Source organism: Heteronotia binoei, chromosome 21 (genome assembly GCF_032191835.1).
Source record: "Heteronotia binoei isolate CCM8104 ecotype False Entrance Well chromosome 21, APGP_CSIRO_Hbin_v1, whole genome shotgun sequence".
Lineage (NCBI taxonomy): Eukaryota > Metazoa > Chordata > Lepidosauria > Squamata > Gekkonidae > Heteronotia > Heteronotia binoei.
Genome location: NC_083243.1, coordinates 191566046 through 191590805, shown reverse-complemented (window position 1 = coordinate 191590805; position 24760 = coordinate 191566046). Strand labels below are relative to the sequence as shown.

At 43.9% G+C, this 24760-nt stretch overlaps 1 protein-coding gene across 2 annotated transcripts in view; it reads left to right on the top strand.

Annotated features, from left to right (window-relative positions):
- The window catches only part of MYLK (myosin light chain kinase), a 440102-nt gene that overhangs the window by 138058 nt on the left and 277284 nt on the right, over positions 1 to 24760 (top strand). For both annotated transcript variants that reach the window (XM_060262723.1, XM_060262722.1), the window contains one exon: positions 9577 to 9729. In XM_060262723.1, coding sequence (XP_060118706.1) covers positions 9577 to 9729 — 153 coding nt within the window. The remainder of the gene's footprint in view (positions 1 to 9576; positions 9730 to 24760) is intronic.

Below are 24760 nucleotides of genomic sequence, written 5' to 3'. Positions count from 1 at the left end.
TACAGAGAAAAAGAGGGAGGTAAACCCAGTTGCACCCAATGTGCCAACAACTAACTAACTCTCTTTCTCCTTCTCTCTGTAGCAAAGCAAAACACTCATACCTTGAATAAAACTTGGTTAGTCTTAAAGGTACTTTTTCATATCTCTCTCATGGGATTGTGGGAACTGGCCAAAGGAAGCTCTAGCTCTTTCCCTCCTTCCCCAGGAGATGAGGAGGGGGAGGAACCTCAGCCATAGAAGGAAGAGAGGCTTGGCTCAATAGCTCTACTGTGCAGTTGAGAGAGCCTGGCAAAGCAACCTCTCCCTCTCCTCCTTTCTCTCCAAGGGAAGAGCTTCAGTCAATGAAGAAAATAGAGGCTTTGCTCTGTAGCTGCTGTGTGATTCAGCAAGCCTGGCAAAGCAAGCTGAAACGCAGAAGGAAGTAAGAAAGAGGGAGAAGGAAGAAGACAACAGTGAGTTGCTCATGGGCCTGATAGGAGCCCTCTGGAGGCCTGATAGAGCCTGAGGACCGCATGTTTGGCACCCATGATCTAGAACTACTTACAGGGAGCTTTTCCCACAGGCAAGCATTTAAAAATTTGATTCCCTCATTGAGCCTGTAGTGTTAACTTGAAGGCCAGAAGATCAGAAATTTTCCAGATGGTTAAAGCAGAGCTAAAGTATGGAAAAGACAAAAACCTTGGTGATAAGGTATACACAGCATATATCACCTTTCAGGTTCAAACCCCAGCATCTCCAATAAAATGATTTCTGATAGTTCAGCTAGAACTTAGTCTGAGACATTAAAGATCCACTTCCAGATAGTAGATGTTACTGGGACTACATGGAAAAGCAGTATAACTAGGTACCAGGCAACTTCCTATGTACCTGTGACTGTAGCAGGCTTGTGTACTGAACCTTAATTTTCCTCTTGAATCGACTTTGCCTCAGCTTTCTCCTGACTTATTTCTAAACACAGCCCATGCTCGAAGAGAGAGTCTGTCTCTATCATATGTAGAGCATAAAATCAACGTTGGTTTAGTGGATGAAACTGATATAACATTGAATGGTGATTACTGTAGGTAGAGGCTAGATCGTACCCAAGACGATGAATTTTGTGATAGATTTGTCAAAGGCAACTATCTACCTTAATTGGCAGTATTTCTATTGCTAAATTATCTGACTCTGTTTGACTAAGATCCTTACATTGTTGCTTTAGGTAATGTGAAAGCTTATTAAGTTCTCTCTAATTCTTCCATACAAATTGGTGTACCAAAAGTTGCTGAATTCATCCATTTTGTTTATCTCAGCTTCAATATTGCCACGGAATTTTTAAAGCAGAAATTCTGAGAAATCTTGCTCAATTCCCATTCTTTGAAACATATAGCTCTGGAAATAATAGTTGAGATCTTCTGCTTTAAATATTTTGTGATATAAGGAAGATGAGATTAAACTAAATTGTCCCATGTGGATTTTCTTATTATTCAGGAATGTTTATAACATGAGCAAAAGATTGTGGTTTGGATTGCACATTCTGTTTAGAGTATTATATTTAGAATGTACTGCCGTTTCTCAGGAAACCTGATTTATAAGAGAGTTGGCTACTGAGTTCTCGGTTAAAGATATCCTTAGGGATATGATTTCGAATACCAGATAAATCTGAAATGAACAGAATCAAGCTGAATGGTGGGAACTAGACTAGACTGATTCTCTTTCCAGTACTGGACTGGCAGACACAGTGGACTGATCCACTTCCCAAACAATTCTGCAACATAGATGAGTGAATGGTCTAGAGGTGTTCATGGTTGTGATCATATTGTGTGGCATGAACATCATAATCCAATTGGTTAACTGCAATAAAAACATGAAACTTTTAGCTTTTATTTTTTAGAATAGCAAACCTCTCACTCACAGTTGAGAAAACTGTAAGAATGCATTTCTCCCTTTCTCTCAATACAAGAACTTGTGGACACTCAATGAAATTGCTGAGCCGTTGGGTTTGAATGGATAAAAGGAATTACTTCTTCACCCAAAGGGTGATTAACACATGGAATTCACTGCCACAAGAGGTGGTGGCAGCTACAGGCATAGCCAGCTTCAAGAGGGGATTGGATAAACATATGGAGCAGAGGTCCATCAGTGGCTATTAGCCACAGTGTATTGCTGGAACTCTCTGTCTGGGGCAGGTGATGCTCTGTATTCTTGATGCTTGGGAGGGGCAACAGTGTGAGGACTTCTAGTGACCTGACCCCACTGATGGACCTCCTGATGCACCTGGGTTTTGGCCACTGTGTGACACAGAGTGTTGGACTGGATGGGCCATTGGCGTGATCCAACATGGCTTCTCTTATGTTCTTATGTGACACAGAGTGCTGGACTGGATGGGTTATTGGCCTGATCCAACATGGCTTCTCTTAAGTTCTTATGTTCTTATACTTCTCTAGGTTTTAAGGAATTCTCTGATCTAACTAGTAGTGGAGAAGGTGACTTTCTACCAGTAAATAAAGAGACCTATAACTTACCTTTCATAAGTGCTTTGCTACCTACACTTAACTTAAATGTTCTAACATTTTCTGAATTGGAATCCTGAGTCCTTGCCACAACAATTTTGGTGACAAGTAACTCTGCACATTAAAGTAATTAATTCAAATATGTTCCTTTGCATGATATATTCTTCTCTTTGTTTTGGTGTTCTGGTCATAGAAGATAACACCTCTTATTTTGCATACAATAGTAGGTGGTCTGACATCCTGAATAGAAACAACTCCTATTGATTTGGGTGGCTGTTATTTTTCTGGCCTTACAGATTATCTCTGAATGCCAGAAATGCCACTCTGATTTCCCAACATTGGAGTTTAGTCTACCCATTTTGAAAGGAAGGAAATAGGACTGCCAGATCTCATGGTAGTCTATTCACATATATATTGAATATGTGAACACATGAAGTTACCTTATACTAAATCAGATCCTTGATCCATCGGAGACAGTATTGTCTACTCAGACTGGTAGGGGCTCTCCAGGATCTCAGGCAGAGGTCTTTCACTTCATCTACTGTCTTGTCCTTTTAACTGGAGGTGCTGGGGATTGAACCTGGGACCTTCTGCATGACAACAAGATGTTCTACCACTGAGCTATGGTCCCAACTGTGGCCTCATAGGCCTTGGAGCCTTCTTCTTTGACCCTATACTTCCTCAGATACGTTTGCTGAATTCCTCTATGTACTAACTGGAGGTATGCCCTTCAGTTTTTTCTCGATCATCATTTATTATTCAGCACAGAATTAAACAGTGAAGGGTTTTAATGGGACAAAGGAGGCTATGCTTTCCATATCTAGCTTTAAAACCATTTAGGGCTTTAGATGCTAAAATGAAAACCTGAGCTTCATTTGTAACCAGCACACAGAGGTGATGTTGAGTAACAAAAGTGTAAGGAACATCTAATTGTAAAGTAAACAGTAGGAACACTGTGTATTATCTACAAGATATAAACATGTTCCCACCCTTCCCAGCTACTAGAACTTACAATTAATTCTCATCTCTCTCACTTCTGATTGTGATACATAGCTGTTTATACATCACTTGAAAACAGACGAGTGGATTATAAACTGTTGTTGAATGCCGGCATTTCTTCCAGCTTTTCAGAATATACCTTCTAGAACACGATTTTTCTTAAGGATCAAATTGGCTCATTGCAGTATCCCTATGAATGCAAACAGTTTGCTTTTCACTGTCGCAGATGGATACAATGCAGAATAGGATAGCTGTCTGTAACCAAATAAAGGAGAAAGTTGCATTCCTGATCTACAGCAGTTAACTTCAAGCACGCTTTTCGATGTTCATGGCAAAATGGTGTGCATACGTCTACAGCTTTAGTAAGATGATACGGGTTGCTTGCTTGCTTGCTTGGGGATTGGAATTTACAAATTAGAATGCTTCCATATCAGGTAAAACTCTGATCCACTGGTCGCCAGATTTGGAATAGTTAGTGACTATAGTTAGTTTATAATGTGGATTCCATGGTGCAGAGATGGCATCTGATGAGTGTCCTGAACTTGTGCCAGGCAAGCTGAGGCCCAGGTTTTACCCAGGAAAACAGTTAAAGGGACAGATAATAAATGTTGTAGGGTTAATACCCAAATAGATGCAGGATAACAGTTTGCACAGGCCAATTCACAGAGTCAAGGCTATGGGACGAAGGTAGGTATGCAAGAATGAAGGCTCCCAGCACTGTAGAGGTCGGAGGATAAGGGCCTTATTGGCACCCTCCGCACAGAGCTGTCTCTCCAGCTGCTTTTGGTTTGGGGAAGGATTACCTAACTTGTGAATTTTGATGCACTGTAACAGATTTTTTGTACTCCTGCTGTTTTGTTTGTGCATGATATCAAGTGCATATTAGGGTTGCCAGGTCCCCTCACCGTTGCAGTGGGGGGATCTGGGTGGCATTCCAGGAATGAGTGGGGCATCATACACAACATCCCTGACATGATATATTTCTTGCTAGACAAAATGACTTTCAATGAACTTGTTTCTGACACCTCTCGAGCCTATTCTTTTTTTCCTCCGCAAGTGGGAACGTTTCCGTTCATGGAATATGGCCTCTCCAGTTCAATGTGTTTGATAAGAACATAAGAGAAGCCATGTTAGATCAGGCCAATGGCCCATCCAGTCCAACATTCTGTGTCACACAGCGGCCAAATATATATACACACACACACACACACACACACTGTGGCTAATAGCCACTGATGGACCTGTGCTCCATATTTTTATCTAAACCCCTCTTGAAGGTGGCTATACTTGTGGCCGCCACCACCTCCTGTGGCAGTGAATTCCACATGTTAATCACCCTTTGGGTGAAGAAGTACTTCCTTTTATCCGTTAAAAGGATATATCATCTACAGACTGTCTTTCTCTACTACCATTGCAGTGATCTCCTCTGCCATTTCATTCCTATTCACCTCTCTCCTTAACCCCCCCCCCTTTCTGTTTCTTTTAAAGTTGTGTTTGTTTGTTTCTTTGGTTTAGTTTTGTTTTTTAATGAGTACACCCAGCACTATTTTATCTGGCCACCAGAATTGATAATATTCATTTTGTTGGAGATTTTGGAAATGTACTTTGTAGTTTGTTCTTATATTTGCCAATGTTTGGTATATGAAGAAAGATATGTATATTTTAGTATTGATTCTTTTAATAAAGTTTGATCGTTTAAGAAAAAATCCCTGACACGATGACATCACCTGCCAGTGATGTCATCATGTCAGGAACATCTTGTGGTGGAGGCCCTGTTTGGGGTTGGGGTTTCCCCCACTGGCCACCTGGCTGGTGGCTAATTGAAGCCCCCCAAAGAGGGGACACTCTGCAGTGGAGGGATGGTGGCTCAGTGGTAGAGCTTCTGCTTGGGAAGCAGAAGGTCCCAGGTTCAATCCCTGGCATCTCCAAAAAAGGGTCCAGGCAAATAGGTGTGAAAAACCTCAGCTTGAGACCCTGGAGAGCAGGGGAGGGACGGTGGCTCAGTGGTAGAGCATCTGCTTGGGAAGCAGAAGGTCCCAGGTTCAATCCCTGGCATCTCCAAAAAAAAGGGTCCAGGCAAGTAGGTGTGAAAATCCTCAGCTTGAGACCCTGGAGAGCCGCTGCCAGTCTGAGAAGACAATACTGACTTTAATGGACCGAGGTTCTGATTCAGTATGAGGCAGCTTCATATGTTCATATGTTTATAGGGATCTGAGGGCTGGCAATCCTAGGGCATATTGATGTTGGTCTAAACTTTATTTTACTTCATATTGGCCACCTTGAGGACATACAGAGTTACATTTTATAGTGATTACATAGTAAATACTTTAAAAATAAGTAAAATATTTCTATTTAAGCAAAGACCAAATCTGGACTACTTCAATACTGTGATAAAAGACTAAAGGTAGGAAGAGTCAAGCAGAAAAGTTCAGGTATCCTGAGAAAACTAGGTATAAGTAAGGTTACTTAGAAAACTCTACAAAATATTGTCAGAGCAGGGTCAGATCATGGTAGAGAAAGCAGAATAAAACCAGAATCCCAATATCAGGAATGTGCAGGTCTGATTAAGCTTTATATTATGTCTCTTAATGTAGCAGTGGTCCAATACAGGGAAAGTGACTGCCTCAGTTAAAATTCCTTCAAAACAATGGGTTGGTATAGAACAGGAGTTTTGTCATCCTTATGCTCTTCGTGAGGTGTTATGGAATTGCCCTGGAGAGAGGCCCCAGAATATAAAGGAGAACCCTTTCCTATTGCATTGTCTGGCTATCTGGGATAGGTATAGGGGGGGTGTTGGCTCTGGGAATCTCGCCTGTTAGTGCTTTTTTAGGTCAGACTTGGTTTGCTCCTGATAGGTCAACAAATTATTTTAAAGAGTGGAGAGAAGTAAAAGTATTTTGATTATGTGACATAACATAAAGGGGGAAACTTTGGTCACAAAAGCAGATGGAGAAAAAAATTGGGTTTAGCATTCCATGGTTTAAATACCAACAATTATGTTCCATGACTATGGTGAAAAATGCCCTGCAAAGAGATCTTACACCTTTTGAAAAAGTTATGAAAGACGGCTCTCTGAAGGGGTTTTTGAATCTACTCATGAACTCTTAAACAGAAAGAAATGGTCATTGTTACCCTCTCAACAAAAGGCATGGCATAGAAATTGTAATCTAGTGCTGGATGAATTGCAATGGAAAATTATATGGTCTAACAGTTTGTTTAAATCTAAGTTGAATAACATTAGATTACAAAACTACAAGGTTTTTTCAAGATGGTATATGACTCCCCGAAAACTGTATCATTGTAAGCTGGTAAAATCACCAGTGTTGGAAGCATTGTGGGTCTCTGGGTGCACTTCTGCACTGCTGGTGGGATTGTCCAACTATAAAGTATTTCTGGAGTAAGTGTTTGCCAATAATTAATAGAATAATGGGAGCTACTATTCCTAACTCACCGAGTCCAGGGGTCTTGTAGGAAAATAGGTGGTGGAGCTCATCCAGGGATTATTATGCAGCCGCACCTACTATTCAATGGGCAAGGTGGGGAGGAGGAGGGGGAACCCTCAGAAAGGTTCAGGAGCTGTGCTCCTGTGAGCTCCTACTTAATTCAAGGCCTGCCAGAGTCTATACTGTTAAACGTTTGGGGAAATATAAACATTACTAAGTTGCGGCGATGTTTAGCAGCCTCTTTATTACTTGCTGCTAAAATTGGGATAGCTCAGTATTGGAAGAAAAAGAATGCTCCTACTGTTAGGAAATGGTTTATAAAAGTCTGGGGCATCCTTGTTTCAGATAAATTAGCGTCACAAATTTTTACAATTGATAGCCCAATGTACAAGTCAGATTTTAAGGTTTAAGGTTTATTGGATTTATATCCCGCCTTCCCAGCCGAAGCAGGCTCAGGGCAGCTCACAAGCAGTAAGATCATAATGATTGAACAATTAAATAGTTAAGGAAAGCAAATTAAACAGTTAAGAACAATTAAAACAGTCTGGTGCTAATCATATTTGATGTTTTCTTGCTTTAGATGGTGTTCAGTATATATTAGATGTATCTATCACACCATATCAGTCCTTCCATGTTAATTAAAGGCCTGCCGGAATAGGGTAGTCTTACAGTCCTTGCGGAACTGAGCGAGGTCCCACAAGGCCTCAACTTCTTCCAGCAGTTGATTCCACCAATAGGGGGCAGCGATCGAGAAGGCCCTCTCTCTGGTGGACTTTAATTTGACCTCCCTTGGCCCAGGGATTGCTAATAGATTTGTCGTCCCAGATCTAAGTACCCTCTGGGGAACATATGAGGAGAGACAGTCCCTAAGGTAAGCAGGTCCTCAGCTATATAGGGCTTTAAAGGTAATAACCAGCACCTTGTAGTGAATCCGATATACTATTGGCAGCCAGTGCAGATCCCGCAGCCCCGGCTGTATGTTTGGGGAGCCCTAATAACAGCCTGGCCGCCGTGTTCCGCACTAGCTGCAGTTTTTGGGTTCGAGACAGGGGCAGCCCCATGTAGAGGGCATTACAGTAGTGCAGTCTTGAGGTGACTGTTGCATAGATCACCATTGCCAAGTTGCCACGCTTGAGGAAGGGAACCAACTGCCTCACCCGTGCGAGACGGAAAAAGGCAGATTTGGCAGTGGCTGCTATCTGGGCCTCCGTTGTCAAGGAAGGCTCCAGCAGCACCCCCAAGCTCCTGACCTTCGACACCGTTGTCAGCGGCACTCCATCAAAAGCTGGTAAGGGAATATCCCTGTCTGGACCGCTGCGACCAAGGCAAAGGACCTCTGTCTTCATCGGATTCAGTTTCAGTCGACTCAGCCTGATCCATCCCACCACAGCTTGCAGCGCCAGGTCCAAATTATCTGGGACACAGTCAGACCAGCTGTCCATCAGTAGACGGAGCTGGGTGTCATTTGCATACTGATGGCAACCAACCCAGCCCATACCTCTGGGCAATGTGAGCAAGGGGGCACATGTAGATGTTAAACAACATCGGGGAGGGCACCGCCCCCTGAGGCACACCACAATTAAGTGTCTCTGGGACGACTGTCTCCCGATCGCCACCCTTTGTCCTCGACCATAAAGGAAAGAGGAAAGCCATTGCAAGGCCAACCCCTGAATCCCTGCATCAGCAAGACAGTGGGTCAGCAGCTGATGGTCGACCGTATCAAACACAGCTGATAGATCTAACAACATCAGTACTGCCAAACTGCCTCGGTCCAGATGCCACTGGAGATCATCCACCAGGACGACCAATACCATCTCCGTCCCATGACCTGGGTGGATTTGGAAGAGAAATGGTTTCCCTTTTTTCAAAGTAACTTCTCAAAGTAATTCATATGGTAAATTACCAAGGAGATACTTGAATTTCATTTACTATTGATTGCACGATAGTATTGCTTAAGTCTGTCTTTGTATTTGTTTAGTCTCGCTCAGTATTGATTTAAGTTTTGCTCTGTAATTTTGCGGTTTTATTTATTTATTTAAATTTGTGTGTGTGTGTGTATTGCATTGCTTTTGAAAATTTAATAAACTATTTAAAACTCCAAAAAAAAATCTAGTTGGGAGCCATCCTAGTCTTTTGTGGCACCTTTAAAGACTTGCAGATGTTTTTGGTAGCATAAGCTTTCACAAGAGACTGGACGCATTCAAGATCTCACAGGTAAGTTCTTGGCTGCCAGCTAAAAGGCTCCTCTGAACACAAACTCAACAGAGAGCAAATACGGCAAACGAATTTGCACAAGGGGGCTGGATCATGTGATCCTCTGAACATGTTTAGCTATGTATAAAATGTTATACACTTCTGTATTCCCACCAGCTATGGATTTCAGCATAAATATTCAGTAGGGGAATCTGTGAGTGCTTATACAGAATAAGTATGTAGCACAAAAGAACAAGGATTCTTGTGAGAAACTTTCTTTTCTATTCCATTCAAAGGAAGTAATATATATGTGCCTAGCGCCAGAATTTATCCTTTCAATGTGACATTATGGCATTAAAGGGAGCTACAAAAGATGATCGACTGATAATATGATTAAATGCTTAAAACTGCATTATTCAGCAATTTGGGTTCTTTCCTCCCCACTCCTCTAGATCGACCAATTGATTATGGTCATTCCAGTTTTGAAAATGGAATTGCAAAGCTGACCGTTCAAGATGCCTTACCAGAAGACGATGGTGTTTATACTTGTCTGGCCGAAAACAGAGCTGGAATGGCATCTTGCAGTGCTCAGGTTACTGTCAAAGGTGAGTGTTTTGAAAGTTAATATCCAGCTCATCCACAGTTGAGGAGAAATAGGATACGGACTGAACTAAAAATATTAGTGTTGTCTTTTTTGGTTGGCTAATTATGTTTCTTGCCCTGACCTGGATATCCCAGACTAGCTTGATCTTGTCGGATCTTGGAAGCTAATCAGGATCAGCCCTGACTAGTATTTGGAGGGTAAGTGGTGGCTGCAGTGGGTCTCTGGAAGCACCTGTGGGTGGTGCACAGACCTCCTCCTGGCTGGCTTGTGGTGCACAGCTGCACCTGAGCACATTCAGTGCCTCCCTGCTCCACTCGCCCAGCCAGACCATGCTGCAGCCCCCCTCTCAGGTTGGGCAGCAGAAGCTGAGAGCAGCCTCCATGCTAGCTGCCTACCCCAGACACCTCTAGAGGGCTTCCTACACAAGGTCAGCACTGCAGCCACTGCTCCCCTGCAGTTGAGCTGGGGCAGGCAGGCAGCTTGGCAGTGGCACAGCTGCTGCTCCCTTCTTTTCCCTTTTGAGATAAAGGGTGGGGGGAGGAGGGAGGACACTGCTCTGCTCTCCCCCCTCCAGAGATGCAACCCTTGTGCCTCAGGGCCTCAATCTGTCTGGGCACCAGGCACAGCCAGCAGCAGCCAGGAAAGGGGGCTCTGGGCCACCACTCCTGAGGTCCAGATTGCCAGAGAGCAAGGTGGTGGGTGTCACCCGATGGCATGGGGGCAAGACAGTAGGAAGCAGAAAGCAGGTCCTGCTTTTCTCTCCCCTCCTGAGAGGAAGGGAGGGTGAGAGGCAGCTGGGATTACTCTCCCCTGACCCCCAACTTTTTAAAAGCCCCCCCCCCCCATCTCAAAAATCCTGGCTATGTCCTTGGTGTGCATTGCTTACAATTTGCTATTGCTAAGCATTTTGCAACTCCAGTATTTCAGAGATGAAAGGTACGAGTACTTGGTTAGGGCAAGAGGTAGGTTTGGACTGGCCTGGGAGGGAGTATGGCTTAGTAGATGATAACAGATACAGAAGTTTAGGTTGCAATTAATAAATATACACAGCGTATATTTTATATGGTTTGTGCACATATATTATTATCCAGTGATTGCTTTTGTAGAGGAAATTTCAATGGTTTAATTATTTATCTAGCAACCCTAGGTCATGGTTTTATAGCCATGAAGGTGTGAGGAGCTCTGATGGTTCAAAAGGGGTTTCAATGAGTGCATTCCTGGTATATCCAGGATGATAGGCTGATCCCAGGCCAAGAGTGCCCTTTTTCAGTTCTTTTACTTTGATAAAGAAGCCTTCTTTCATGTGAAAAGAGATGCATTTCCCCTCACATTTGACATCTTTTTTTTTAATAATTTAAATTTTATTAGAACTTTTATAAAACCATACAAGCCCTAACATACCAGAACCCTTTTTACAAACATTCCAAGATACATGCAAATAAAAAGAGAGAAATTACAAAAACATTTTGATATACAGTTATTAATCATAATATTCAAGTACTTGGATGGAATAGCACTAACGCTAGAATCCTTGTTATGAACATACTCCAAAAAGACAAACCATCTCTCCATAAACCAATCACCTGATTTAGGATCATCTTGCAGTGCAATGTAAGTAGCTAATTTATCATGTATAAGAATGTCCCAAACTTTATTGAACCAACATTTTAATGTATGCACTTTAGTTGTCTTCCATAGACTGGCTAAAACTATTTTTCCTGCCAGCAACTATAGAGCTAGCAACTCTTTCTGAAGAGATGAGAAATTAGAATCTGGCCAAAAATTCAGCAAAATAGATTCTGGTGTAAACGGTATTGAAAACCCAACTATTTCTGTTATTTTTTCCAGAACCTTCCTCCCAAAAGCCAAAACCTCTGGGCACTCCCACCAGCAATGTAAGAACATAAGAGAAGTCATGTTGGATCAGGCCAGTGGCCCATCCAGTCCAACACTCTGTGTCACACAGTGGCCAATATGTGTGTGTGTGTGTGTATACACACACACACATATATATATACTGTGGCTAATAGCCCCTGATGGACCTCTGCTCCATATTTTTATCCAATCCCCTCTTAAAGCTGGCTATGCTTGTAGCTGCTTACCCCTCCTGTGGCAGTGAATTCCACATGTTAATCACCCTTTGGGTGAAGAAGTACTTCCTTTTATCTGTTTTAACCTGACTGCTCAGCAATTTCATTGAATGCCCATGAGTTCTTGTATAGTGAGAAAGGGAGAAAAGTACTTCTTTCTCTACTTTCTCCATCCCATGCATAATCTTGTAAACCTCTATCATGTCACCCCGCAGTCAACGTTTCTCCAAGCTAAAGAGCCTCAAGCATTTTAACCTTTCTTCATGTATAAAAGAACCAGACTGATTACATCCTTTCCAGCAGTTCGGGTTATCCTTTACTTTGCCTTTAAATAGCATATCTGGGGTGACATACCACCTTGCAAACATTTTGTAATTCTGTAACCTGAAATATATGATTTTGATTTAAATAAAGAAGATTGTCAAAGCTTTTTCCCATTGGTCGTCACTAAGTGAAATGTGAGTTTTTCAACCAAGAATTTTGGATGTATTAGTCCACTGTTTATGATTTAAAAGAGCATATAAAATAGAGATAACACCTTTAGTGGAAATAATCCCTGTTTTTAGTATTTTTTCAAATGGATTAAGAGTTCAATTAGGCATGATTAAAGGAATAATTTGGTGTAATGCATGGTGCACTTGTGAATATTGGAACCAAGGAATTTTAATTTTATGTTTAAGTTCCAATTGAGAAATGGTACTGAATTTGCCGTTGGTCATTACATCAGTTAGTCTAAAGATATTGTGGTCTCTCCATACTTTGAACCCTGCCTTGTCCCTTCCGGCGGGGGGAACCATGACTGCCCAAGAAAAGCCATTACAGGGGAAGAAGCTGGAGATATAGTGTTTCTCCATTGATCCCATAGTTGAAGAGTAAATTTAAGAAAAGGATTGGAGATGACATGCTCTTTTCTAGAAATATTGCAGAACATACTGGAGTGACAATAAACTGTAAAACCCAATACTATCTATAAAGACCACTCAAGTCATGCAACAAAATGCATTTAGCAACAGACAGTTACAACTTTCAAGATCAGCAGTTAACTTAAGGTTCTCAGTCTCTCTCCTGGGGGGGGGGGGGGGTGTCTTCCAATGGAGGGCTGGCTTTTAAAAGGTCATCTTCTTTGGCAGGAGACAGTTTCAGTGCCAGAGAATTTAGCAGAGCTCTGCCTGACTCGACATCTGACGCTCTGTGTAGAAAACCATTTCTGTAGACCATAATGTCTAACAAAGGGCTCCATCTGAATCTTATGTTTGCTGAATGCAGCTTGTTAACAAAAGGCTTTAGTTTCCAACGCTTTTCCAAAGTCTCGGGGGGAGAGCCAGAAGAGCTAATATTTTTTCCCCCTTATAAGATAGAGCACCGTTGAAGCATGCCTCTTTTAAAACCAGATCTTTCATTTTAGGGAAGACAAAATTCACAAGAATGTCCCTCGGTCTTCGTCTATGCGCCGACACCATCGCTCCCAGCTGTTGTGCTTTTGAAATCATTAGGACACCCCCCTCTTCCATTTTTAGAGATTTAGCAAGCCAATTTGTAATAAAGTCAGTCAGATCCTTAGATCCTTCCTCTCCCTCCTCAAAGCCCCTAAATTTAAGGTTAGAAGCATGAGAGCGATTTTCCAGGACAGTAATTCGGCTTTCCAACACAGCTTCAGTTTCATTAATTTGCTTAATGTCTTTCTTGAGTGATAAGGCAGCCTCGGCAGTTTGTTCCGCCATTTTAGTAGTTATATTTAGCTCCTTAGAGAGCTCCTGTAGAGTTGATTGGTTTGAGAAAGTTGTCAATAGACTCTTTAAAATAACTATGTATGTCTGATTTTAATAAGTCTAAGTCTCTTCTACACAGAGGGGCGTTCTCCTCCTCATTGGGACGCCGGGGAGAGTTATTGCTGGCGGCCATTTTAGGAACCAGGTTTGCAACAGGGCTACTGACCTTCTCCGAGTTGTCTTGTTTTAAAAAAGCAGCAACAGAGGTTTTTACTTTCGGCGCGGTCTTCCTCCTTCTAAGTGGTTTTCCCATTTACTAAACTTTAGATTTCGGAGTCTGATGACATTTAACAGCACGATTTAGGGGGAGAGACCAGGAGCCTGATCAAAAAGCGCCCGCCATGTCAGAGCAACGCTCCCCCCCCCCCGCATTTGACATCTTGAGGCCAAAAGTTCTTGGGGTACTTTGTTTCCTCACTTCTGACATCTTAAAGTCAAGGGACTTTCCTCCTTGATCTATGTAAGGCAGTGGATCTTTCAGGTCCATATGCAGTTGATCTTAATGGGGGCCAGGTCACTATGGCCCTTTTCACACTTACCAGTGGAAACCGGAAGGGAGTCAGTATTGTGCCGCTTGCAGTAATCCGAGACAGGGATGGGAGTTTTCAGACACATGTTTTTTTTTCCGGTAGGGTTCTGTGATTGAAGCAAGCCATTTCACACTTATCCGCTCTTATCTCGCTTCCACCAGCGCCAGCCGTTTTTGCCTGCCGGCTCGCGATCTCCAGCTTTTTTTTTTTTTTGGAACGTCGGGCTAAGATCGCTATAGCGCTATAGCGACGTATCACAACAGCAGCACCATAGAGATGGCTAGGCTCTATTGAGATAAGTTACCAGGTTTCAGCGGTGGCAATATCTGGCATCTTAATGGAGCCCAGGCATCCCTATGGTGATGCTGTTGTGATACATCGCTATAGCGCTATAGCGATCTTAGCCCGATGTTCAAAAAAAAAAAGCCGGAGATCGCGCGTGCCGGCGGGCGAAAAAGGGCGCGAAAACTGCTCCCAGGTTAGATACTGGACATTTCACACAGCACCCCATAGCGATTTCAACCCGGAAGGAGGGGTTGAAAAGTGGAAGAAGCTGCTCTTTGTTTGTAACGACTCAGGCACGCCTCACTACCGGGACAGCCGCGGGAGTGTGTGAAAAGGTGAGAGTATTCCGGTAGCAGCCAGTTACTGAATCGGGTCTGTCTGAAATGCCAGCAGAAACCCGTTACTGTTCAGTAACTGACCAGCTTCCATACCGGAATACATAGACTGTGTGAAAAAGCCCTATGTAACTCTGCTGTCAGTGGTGGTAGTGTGGGGACCTTCCTGAGCTCTGTACTGGAAAGCTATTTTACCACACAGCAGCTACTTCTGAAAAAAATTCTAGAGGAGAAAGATTCTTAGATAATCTTCCTGCAGGATGGCATTCGTAAGTAGGCCTTGATCTGATGAGTGGAACTATCACCTAGGAGAGTGTTGGGAGAGGCAGTCCTGAAGATACACGGGTACATAAAGCAACATAGACAGCTAAGCATCACAAATGTTCTTGTTTGACATATGGAGACTACTGAAATTGGATGGGAATTTTTAAGTGACAAGTAAAAGCAGCCTTCATTCAGTGTGCATGCAGTGCCCACAGCAACATTTTGTTTTCGATGGTTCCTGTGAATTCTTATTGAAAATAACCTGAAAATGGATATATATATATATATATATAATTTGTTTGAATATGTCTTTGTCTTCTGGAGCTGCCTGCTGTTTAAGTATCTACTTGTGGCACATTTGAGTCTGGATTGTGTTTTTCCTACCACTGTATAGTGAAGATTGTCTCTTTGGGCGTTTCGCACTGACCTTACTCGGCAGCGACGTCCCTCTTCACCGCACAGCGTCTGCGCAGATTTCGCACACGTTGCTCCGCAGAACCCGGAAGAGCCGCAAAGTCCCGCGGCTTTTGCGTCGCAGATGTAAACTGGCCAAAAACCAGTTTACATTTGCGACGCAAAAGCCACGGGACTTTGCGGTTCTTCCGGGTTCTGCGGAGCAACGTGTGCGAAATCTGCGCAGACGCTGCGCGGTGAAGAGGGACATCGCTGCCGAGTAAGGTCAGTGCGAAAACACTCTTTGAGTGTTACTATTGCTTTAGGATTACTTTTAGTTTCCTCCAAACTTCTACAAATATTAACATGACAAGGTTTTTGCATCCTTTTGCTCTGTTCATTTTATTATACAAGCTCTGTACAGACATAGCTCTATCAGATTTCCGTGTCTTCTCTTGTTTGGCTAAGTCATCATGCAAATCAGTTATGAAGAAGCAACAGTAATACCTTGTGAGATCAATTTGGGAAGTCTACCTGCTGTCTGCCTGCTGTTAAGTGCCTTTAGAGTGGCATCCACTTTTCTCTTGAAAGTCTACGTTACTTTTGCTTTTAAAAAAAAAAAAAAAGAGAGAGAGAACAGTAACTACTGAACTAAACTGAGGACTTTGACCTGTCTTGTAAAAGGCCCCTTTAAGCAGCTTGTAAACTGAATGGAATAAAGAGCCCTGTGGCGCAGAGTGGTAAAGCTGCGGTACTGCAGTCCTAAGCTCTGCTCACGACCCGAATTTGATCCCGGAGGAAGCTGGGTTCAGGTAGACGGCTCGAGGTTGACTCAGCCTTCCATCCTTCCGAGGTCGGCAAAATGAGGACCCAGCTTGCTGGGGGGAAAGTGTAGATGACTGGGAAGGCAATGGCAAACTACCCCGTAAAAAGTCTGCCGTGAAAACATTGTGAAAGCAACGTCACCCCAGAGTAGGAAATGACTGGTGCTTGCACAGGAGACTGCCTTGACCTTGAAACTGAATGGAAAATAACAATAAAAAAGGAAAGTCTGCGTTTATAAATTTCAGTGGATTACAAGATAAAATTTTAAACTGAAAGCATATTATCAGCAGAAAAGACATGCAGTTACCTGGATATTAAAATAGCTTGGGTGTTAAATGCCCCCTCATCCATTATGTTGCTTCCAGGAATATGAACTTCTCTGCATTACATGTCCATTTTATATTGAATTCTTGTTGATGTTATGTGCACCTAGCTTGGCAGCTGAGTTGACAACCTCAAGCCTGGTTGACTTTTCTGAACTGAATTATACTAGGGATTAGGTACAAAGTTGCCAGCCTCCAGTTGGGGCCTGGAGATCACCTTCTTTTACAGTTGATCTCCAGCTGACAGAGATTGGCTCCCCTGTAGAAAATGGCTGCTTTGAAGGGTGGACTCTAAGGCATTGTACCCTGCTGAGGCCCCTCCCCTCCCCATACAGCCTCCTTGACCGCTTCCCCACTCGCCTTGTTCTGGTCTCATTGCTCCTTTTCCTGCAGCACTTCTGCTGGATTTCGCACAAGCTGCCCCTGCATGGCAAGTTGTCCTGCCTCGTTTTCAAGTTCCCTCTGCGGCAGGCAGAAACCAGTTTTCAGAGGATCCTGCCTGCCGTGGAGGGAACTTGAAAAGAGGCGGGTCAGCTTGCTGCCCCCAGGGCAGCTTGTGCAAAATCCAGCAGAAGCGCTGTGGGAAAAGGAGCAGCGAGACTAGAACAAGGCGAGTGGGGAATTGGTCCTTGTGTTGAAAGTCTGGGTTTTTATGCAGTGACTCAGAACATCGTTATGCACGCAGTCTTTGTGTTGTATCCTCCCAGTTTTTCGGTTGGGGCTTCTTATTTCTTGATCACCGAAAAGGCTAGGGGAGGAATCATGGATGAAAACCGCATGGAATGGATGTTCCAGTCAGGAGGGAAATATGACAAGATCCAAGTGGGAAAGCTTGTGTGCTTCATTGATGAGGTCTACTTTCCTGACATAATGAGGGTTAGGAGAATTTTACAGACGTTGTACATTAATTTGCATGATTCTGAGAAGTAGCAAATAGCACACGCCTGCGGTTGCCATAACATCACGCGCTCTGCCACAGTTCTTGCTGATAGTGCTGCACTATGATTAATGTTGTGCCAATCATACTTTCTTCTTTAGGCCTTTAATACCTAAAGACCAGCAGACAGAGAGCTGCCCACAGGTATTTATATAGCCTCCTCAGCTTTAAATGTTTGTGTATAGGGTTGCCAAGTCCAATTCAAGAAATATCTTGGGACTTTGGGGGGTGGAGCCAGGAGACATTGGGGCGGAGCCAGGAGCAAGGGTGTGACAAGCATAATTGAACTCCAAGGGAGTTCTGGCCATCACATTTAAAGGGACAGCACACCTTTTAAAATGCCTTCCTTCCATAGGAAATAATGAAGGATAGGGGCACCCTCTTTTGGGGCTCATAGAATTGGACCCCCTGGTCCAATCCTTTTGAGACTTGGAAGGTATTTTGGGGAGAGGCACTAGATGCTATACTGAAAATTTGGCACCTCTACCTCAAAAAACAGCCCCCCTTAGAGCCCCCGATACCCACAGATCAATTCCCCATCACTCCCTATGGGAATCTTTTGTGGAGGTGCATAATGGCTGTGGGGGTGGGGCTTCCCCCGCTGGCCAGCTGGCTGGGGGAGGGGGGAAGCCTGTAAAATCGGGGGATCCCCCACTGGGACCTGGGGATTGGGAAGCCTATTTGTGTGTGGGGATTTGGGAAGCCTGTAGGTCTTGTAATCTGATTATAGCAGGCATTCATTGACCAACAGGCAAGCAGATTAGAGTCACCTGAAAGTGTTGCAGAGAGGCTCCTGAGATCAGTTTATCACAATGGAGAAGCAAAACTTGATTCTTTTGATTTAGAGGAACAATATGGAAATTGAAGTTTTCAGGTAGGGCTCTCCTCCAAATGCTATAGATAAGGTTGCCCTGACCTTCCACCCTCGTGTGCTTGCGCATACAGTTAATAAAAAATAACCTTGTTGACATTCATCTTTAAGCAAATTATTGCTGATACAAACAAGATCTTCTTGGAAGAGATGCTTAAATTAAGCCTTTGTATCTGTGTGGTATACATGAATGTGGTAGATTACCATGCCCATGTTTTAAAATTAGTTACAGAATAATTGTGTAACTTTATCAGATCTTTTGTCCTGAGATTAAGGGGTATGCTTGTGCCCCACCCCATCTTCTCATTGATGGCTACTCATATCCAATCCAAAACAGTGTTTGGCTGTACTGATTTTGAGAAATAGAATATTTACTTGGGGGGGGGGGGGGGTTGGGTGGAGATCTATGAGGATCATAGGAAACCCCCTTTTCTCTGCTGACACCTTCTTTCTCTCCACTTACTCCACCTAAAAGCCTGATAGGTTTTCCCTCCTTCCTCAACCCACCCAGTAGCCTGGCTTCCTTCCTGCTATACCCTTCAATCAGCTGGCTTTCTTTCCCTTTCCTCATCCAATCCCCTTTCTCTTGCAAAGTTGGCATATGCATAGATTCTGCAAGTTTCTTTTTGGGGGACTTTTAACTTGCTGTATTTTAGTTTTGATAACTTTTTATATTTCTTTGTAAACTTGAAGATTATTACAGGCTCACAGAAACGTATATCTTTGTCTTGGATGCTTCACCATTACAGATTCTTATAGAAGGGCTACCTTTTGCTATTAGATATTTGGTGAAGATTACTACCATTAACATGTTGATTTGTGATAGCACACAGCAATTTTCCCAAACAATAATTGCAACTCACCCATCAACTTAATCTCAAAAGAGAGGCACAGAGCTAGCTGAGCTGATCCATTGCTTTGCTTTCTGTTTGCTTGATCTGCTGTCTGTTGCCAGAGTCTGGAATTAGGGAGCAGTAATTTACTCTGGGCTTTTAGCACAGGGGCTTAGCTATTGTGCCTCCACCTCCCCTCAACCTCTCCTGCTAGTGATATGCTTTGCTCTCTTTTGTCGGGGCTTGGGAGTTTTCTGGAACTAAGGATCTGGTTCTGCTATTCCTGAGCTCATGCTGAACATAGGGACTTAGCGATTGGGTGCCTTTCTCCTCCCCACCTCTCCTTCTAGCAATTTCTTCTACTCTCTGCTGTGGGGGCTTGGGAGTTTTCTGGAACCAGGGATCTGGTTCTGCCCTTCCTACTCTAATGCATAGCACAGGGACTCAGTGAACACTATGAGGGTGAAAATGGATGAAAGGAGTGCTCGTCATGGGGGAAAGAAGCCCTCCCCACCCCCGAGAACCAGAAGCCCCTGTCCTCAAGCATGAAACCGAGTCCCCCCCTCCTGAGTCCTGTCTCAGCAGGTAGCACCAGAGAGGTTTCTTCCCCTTCTCTGTCCTTGTGGCTTTCCCAAGAGGAAACAGAATTGTTAGCAACATACAGACACCAGAAGCTGCTAGAACTCTTTGAGAGGACTTCTCTGATAGCTGTCATTTAGTGTGCTTAGTCCGACCTGCTCAAATCATGGGGCCCCATTCCCAGTGACCGCTATGTGGCAGAGTGCCAGGTGTGCCACACATATGCCCATAGGGGTATGAACACCCAAAACCTCTCCTCTTCTGTTCTCTGCAGGCATCTGCAAAGGGTGCACCCCACTTTTTTGCCATCAGTGGAAAAATTGGCAGGCAGTGGGAGGAGGAAGAGGCCCATTCACTCTCAGCAGGGACAAGTAAGTGGAGCAGGAAGCCCCTCCAAGAAAGGTTCCCGTGCTCTGGGTGCCATGGTTGGGACCTCAAGACAGGCCAAGAGGTCATGTTCCCAGGAATGCTGACAGTGGCAAGAGGAAGGGCTCAGAAAACACTCACTCGCCTCATTAGTGAGATGATTGCGATGGATGGCCAACCTTCTCCCTTGTGGAGGACATAGCCTTTTGCTGGCTGCTGCACTACGTGGCTCCCTCTGTCCCCTTGCTGAGGACAACGAGCTGGCAATTTTTGCCCACCATGCATTGATCTGCAGTGGCACTGGTCAAGGCAGAACTCTTCAGAGCTCAAGGTCAAACCATCCATTTCACCTCAGACTTCTGGAGCAGCTTGGCAGTATGGCTGCCTCTCCCTCACCACCCACTGTCAAGTCGGCAGATTCAATAACGAGTCTTCGTTGAAACAAAGTATCTAGTTTATTGATATCATGGTTCTCGACTACAGTAAGATTGAAAGACTAAAGATCATACAGTAGAATGCTGGCATATAAGGTACACTTCAAAGGGATTCTTGAGGGAGGGGTACTATGCAGGGCACATTCACACATTGATGTTACAATTTCTTTCTCAGGCCTGCTTTGGCCTTGAGCGTCTCTTGGCACCAACCTCCCCCGATGCCCAGCCTGAGAAGGCCCGATAAACTCTTTCACATATTCCCATTTCAAAGCAGAACTACATAACAAAGGAAAGGAGGGGGGTGAGGAGAGTTCAAGCTAGCAGCATTGGAATACAGTATGGCTTTACCCAGGATGCTTTTCTCCTGAACCAAAGATTTAGTGCAGGCCTGACCAAAGTTAAGCACAGACTTGACACCCACTGGTGGCAATTGAAAGATTTAAAAGTTTGGACTGTTGGTCCCAGGAGGGGACAGTGCTGCCATCTGGCTACACAGTGGTTCTGATCAATGTGCAGGAAATGGATGCAGACTACATGGCAGAGTAGCCTGAGGGAGTGGTTAGTAGCAGCAATGTTATATGGTCATGGATGCCAGTGTCTACTGGCAATGGTGAGCACTGTGTTCCTCAAGGGCATTGCTTGCCTAATACACCTACTGCACCAGGTGGTGAAGGATGCCCTGGGGCTAGGAAGCACTGTGAGGGAGCACACCTGGGATGCTGCCACCCACAAGCCGTAGTCCTGCTAAAGACCTGCTGGAGCCTGGCTGCCCGCTTCTCACATAGCATCAAGTCTGCCCATCAGCTGCGCATGAGTTAGGAGGAGGGGGGATGAGCATGAATACTGGCTCATCCATTATGTGCTCACCTGCTGGGATCTCACATATGCCATGATAACATGCTTGATGGAGCAGAATAGTGTGGCACAGGATGTCATCTTCCCCATGACCATCCTGCAGGGAGGAAAGGACTTCAGGCATCAGCTCCAATGACTGTCTGATCCTCTCCCAAATTATGCATATCTTGAAGCCCTTCCAGGACACCACTGAGATGCTCTGTGCCCATGCAGCCAGCCTGGGGCAATCCTTCTCTCTTATTTGAGGGCTGGACGTGGCTCTGGCCTCTACATTGCAGCTGAGCCCCAAGGAGACAGCTGTCTGGGTCTTGGTAGAGGTTGTAGGTGGGCATCTCTACCAGTCTGCATCCTCTCTGCAAAGAATGGTAGTACAGGCTGACCTGTATCTTTGACCCAAGTATAAAAGGCAGCATTGCTCTCCGTAACACAGAGCTCATAGAGTGAAAGCGTGGAAGTGGGTGGAAGAAGCTGAGGGGGTGAAGCTGATGAAGAGCAGCCACAGACCAGTACCTCTGCTTCCAAGAGCCCAACCAGGCAGAAGCCCCACTACTGATTGTTGGTGATGAGATGGGCTGCCCATAACTATGGAGGGAACTGTGGGCCCCCTGACTTCCTGATGGATCTCCCAACTCAGGGTCCCCAAACCATGGCCTTCCTTCTCTGCCCCCACTGCCAACTGAGGGCTACCCCCTCCCTTCCCTGTGATTTGAATCACGTGGGAGGGGTGTGCAGGGTCATAGCCCCTCCCATGCCAAATCTCATGGGAGGGGTGGCAGATGCATGATTTAAAGGGCCCACCGATCAGCTGACAGGCAGGGCCTTTAAATTGCATGGGAGAGCAGCAGCCAGTTTGGTGTAGGGGTGAAGTGTGCGGACTCTTATCACTCCTCCACTTGCAGCTGCTGGAATGGCCTGGGGTCAGCCATAGCTCTGGCAGAGCTTGTCCTTGAAAGGGCAGCTTCTATGAGAGCTCTCTCAGCCCCACCTACATCATTTCCCCAGAAAGCACTTTCCTGGGGGCACCTTCTTTGGGGGGGGGTGCATTATTTATTTATTTATTTATTTATTGCTTTCGATTTCTATCCCGCCCTCTCCGCAAGTGGACTCACATAATTCACCTTATAAATCCAATCCTCATCAAACTTGGAGGGCTGATAGAGGAGAATCAGCCAGAGACCTGCTGCAAGTTTGGTGTCTCTAGAATGCTAGGAAGGGGGGCATTCTACCAGATCACGAACTTCCTTACCTGGTTCGGTTCATAGGAGCAGGCTTTTGTCTGTGATGGTGTGTGGTTTGGTTCGTGGATGCACCACAAAGGTAACCAAACTGCATTTTCCTGGTTCATGCCCATCCCTAGACAGAAGTCAGGTATGTTGAACTAATTAGACAGGGTTAGGTGTGTTGAACTAATTAATTACTTAAATTATTAATACTAATTAGTACCACCACTAATTTGATTAATTAGTATTAATAAAATTAATACTCTTTTGCATTTTGATCATTTATGGTCCACAAAACTGAACTGGATTCCCCTAAGCTGGCCTTCTCTTTCCATCTATTCTGAGCACAGCACATTCTGTGTGCAAGCAGACTGCAAAGCTCTACCAAGACACAAGGAAACGTCAAGGTCCTTCTGCCATTACTGAAACTACTTACAGAAAGTATTCCATTCGCTTATCACATGTCGTGGTTCCCCATATTCTATGATTAGTGTGGATGAATACCAAAATCACCTTCAGGCATGTGAGTCATAGCTGGTCATTTCTGAACGAGCAACTAAATCGGTATGTTATGACTTGAAACAAATATAGGTAATATGTTTGAAGTTTATGCAAGTTATGAGTTCTTCCCACCCTCTGTCAGGCATGGGTTCATTGAAACTCACAAGTAAGCAGACTTGGCATTTTGAAACAAAGTTGCATTTATTGGATACTTCAGAGTTACTCCAGCAAGGCAGGTATTGGAACTGATGGAGATCAGTTCAAACTATGGTTATTTATTCTTCTACTTCAAAGCAATCAATTCTACCCCTCATTTCCCAAAAGAAAAGGCTGCTTTTGCATGTGAGACTTTTCCCAACACTCCCCCCTTATCTTTTCAGTTGGTGGTTACTTTGCCCGGAGGCACTGTCCTTGGGGCTCTGGAGAGGAGGTGAGAATCTGGCACATACTGTCTACTTCAAAGGGACCTTGGCAACCTTTGATATTCTTGGGAAGCTATTCTCTACTCTTCCCCCCTCCCTCCTTGCTACCCCCGCTTCTATGTTAATAGGCATTGCTATGCATTATTGGTTATGGTTAGTAGCAGCTTTTAATGACATGAAAAATGAACAGAGCCTGACACCCTCTCCCTTTCATCATAGTTTTGAGTGTTTCTTATTTAGTCAGGTAACCCCTCCCCCCATCTTTAATAGCTTTGTTGCAAAGTTCATCATTACCACCATCACCTTTATAGCATTAGCTGTGAGCTGTAGCATAAAAAAGTTACTAAAACAAAAATCGCAAGTCGGAAACCTTATAAGATAAAAATTGCTTGACTTGTCCTAAAAGAACCCAGCTTATTAATAGGAAAAGACTTCAGTTAATCAGATACAGAAGCATCATAAAAATTGTATTATATCATTTTCCTGAATCATCTTTCATACAGGCTAAGGATTTTCCACCTTTCAGCCTCCTGACTGGTGTGTTTCCCTCTCCCATGTTTCCAGATGATGTCATCTTTTATGGACAGACTATTAACAGACTATACTTTTCATACACAAAAATGGTATATCCTTGGAAGGATGTTATCAACGTAAGCAGTTCCTTGTGTCTAAAGAGGAAACAGCATAATTGCAGGTGTGCAGTGAATAGCTAGTAAATTTTCATTGTAGCATAACAGAAGATAATTACTTGCCTTTTAAGCAGGGGGGAGGGAATTTCCAAGGTACCTCTGTAAATAAGATTACTTTAGACAGGCCTTTTTTTGGTAGAAAAAGCCCAGCAGGAACTCATTTGCATATTATTATTATTATTATTATTATTATTATTATTATTATTATTATTATTATTATTAGGTCACACCCTCTGACACCATGCTGGCCAGCACTGCATTCCTGTGCATTCCTGCTAAAAACAACCCCCCCCCCAGTTTTAAAAGGTATTGTATTATTCCTATGGAGTGCTTATTTTATTTATTTATTTACTTTAGATAATTTATATTCTGCCCTTTCCCGGATGGGCTCAGGGTGGATAACAACATTTTAAAACAGTAAAACAATTAAAACCAATAAAAGCAAACAATACGATTTGGCAGCCCAGTTTTGCACATCGTAATATACTGAACATCAGATAGTATAAACTCA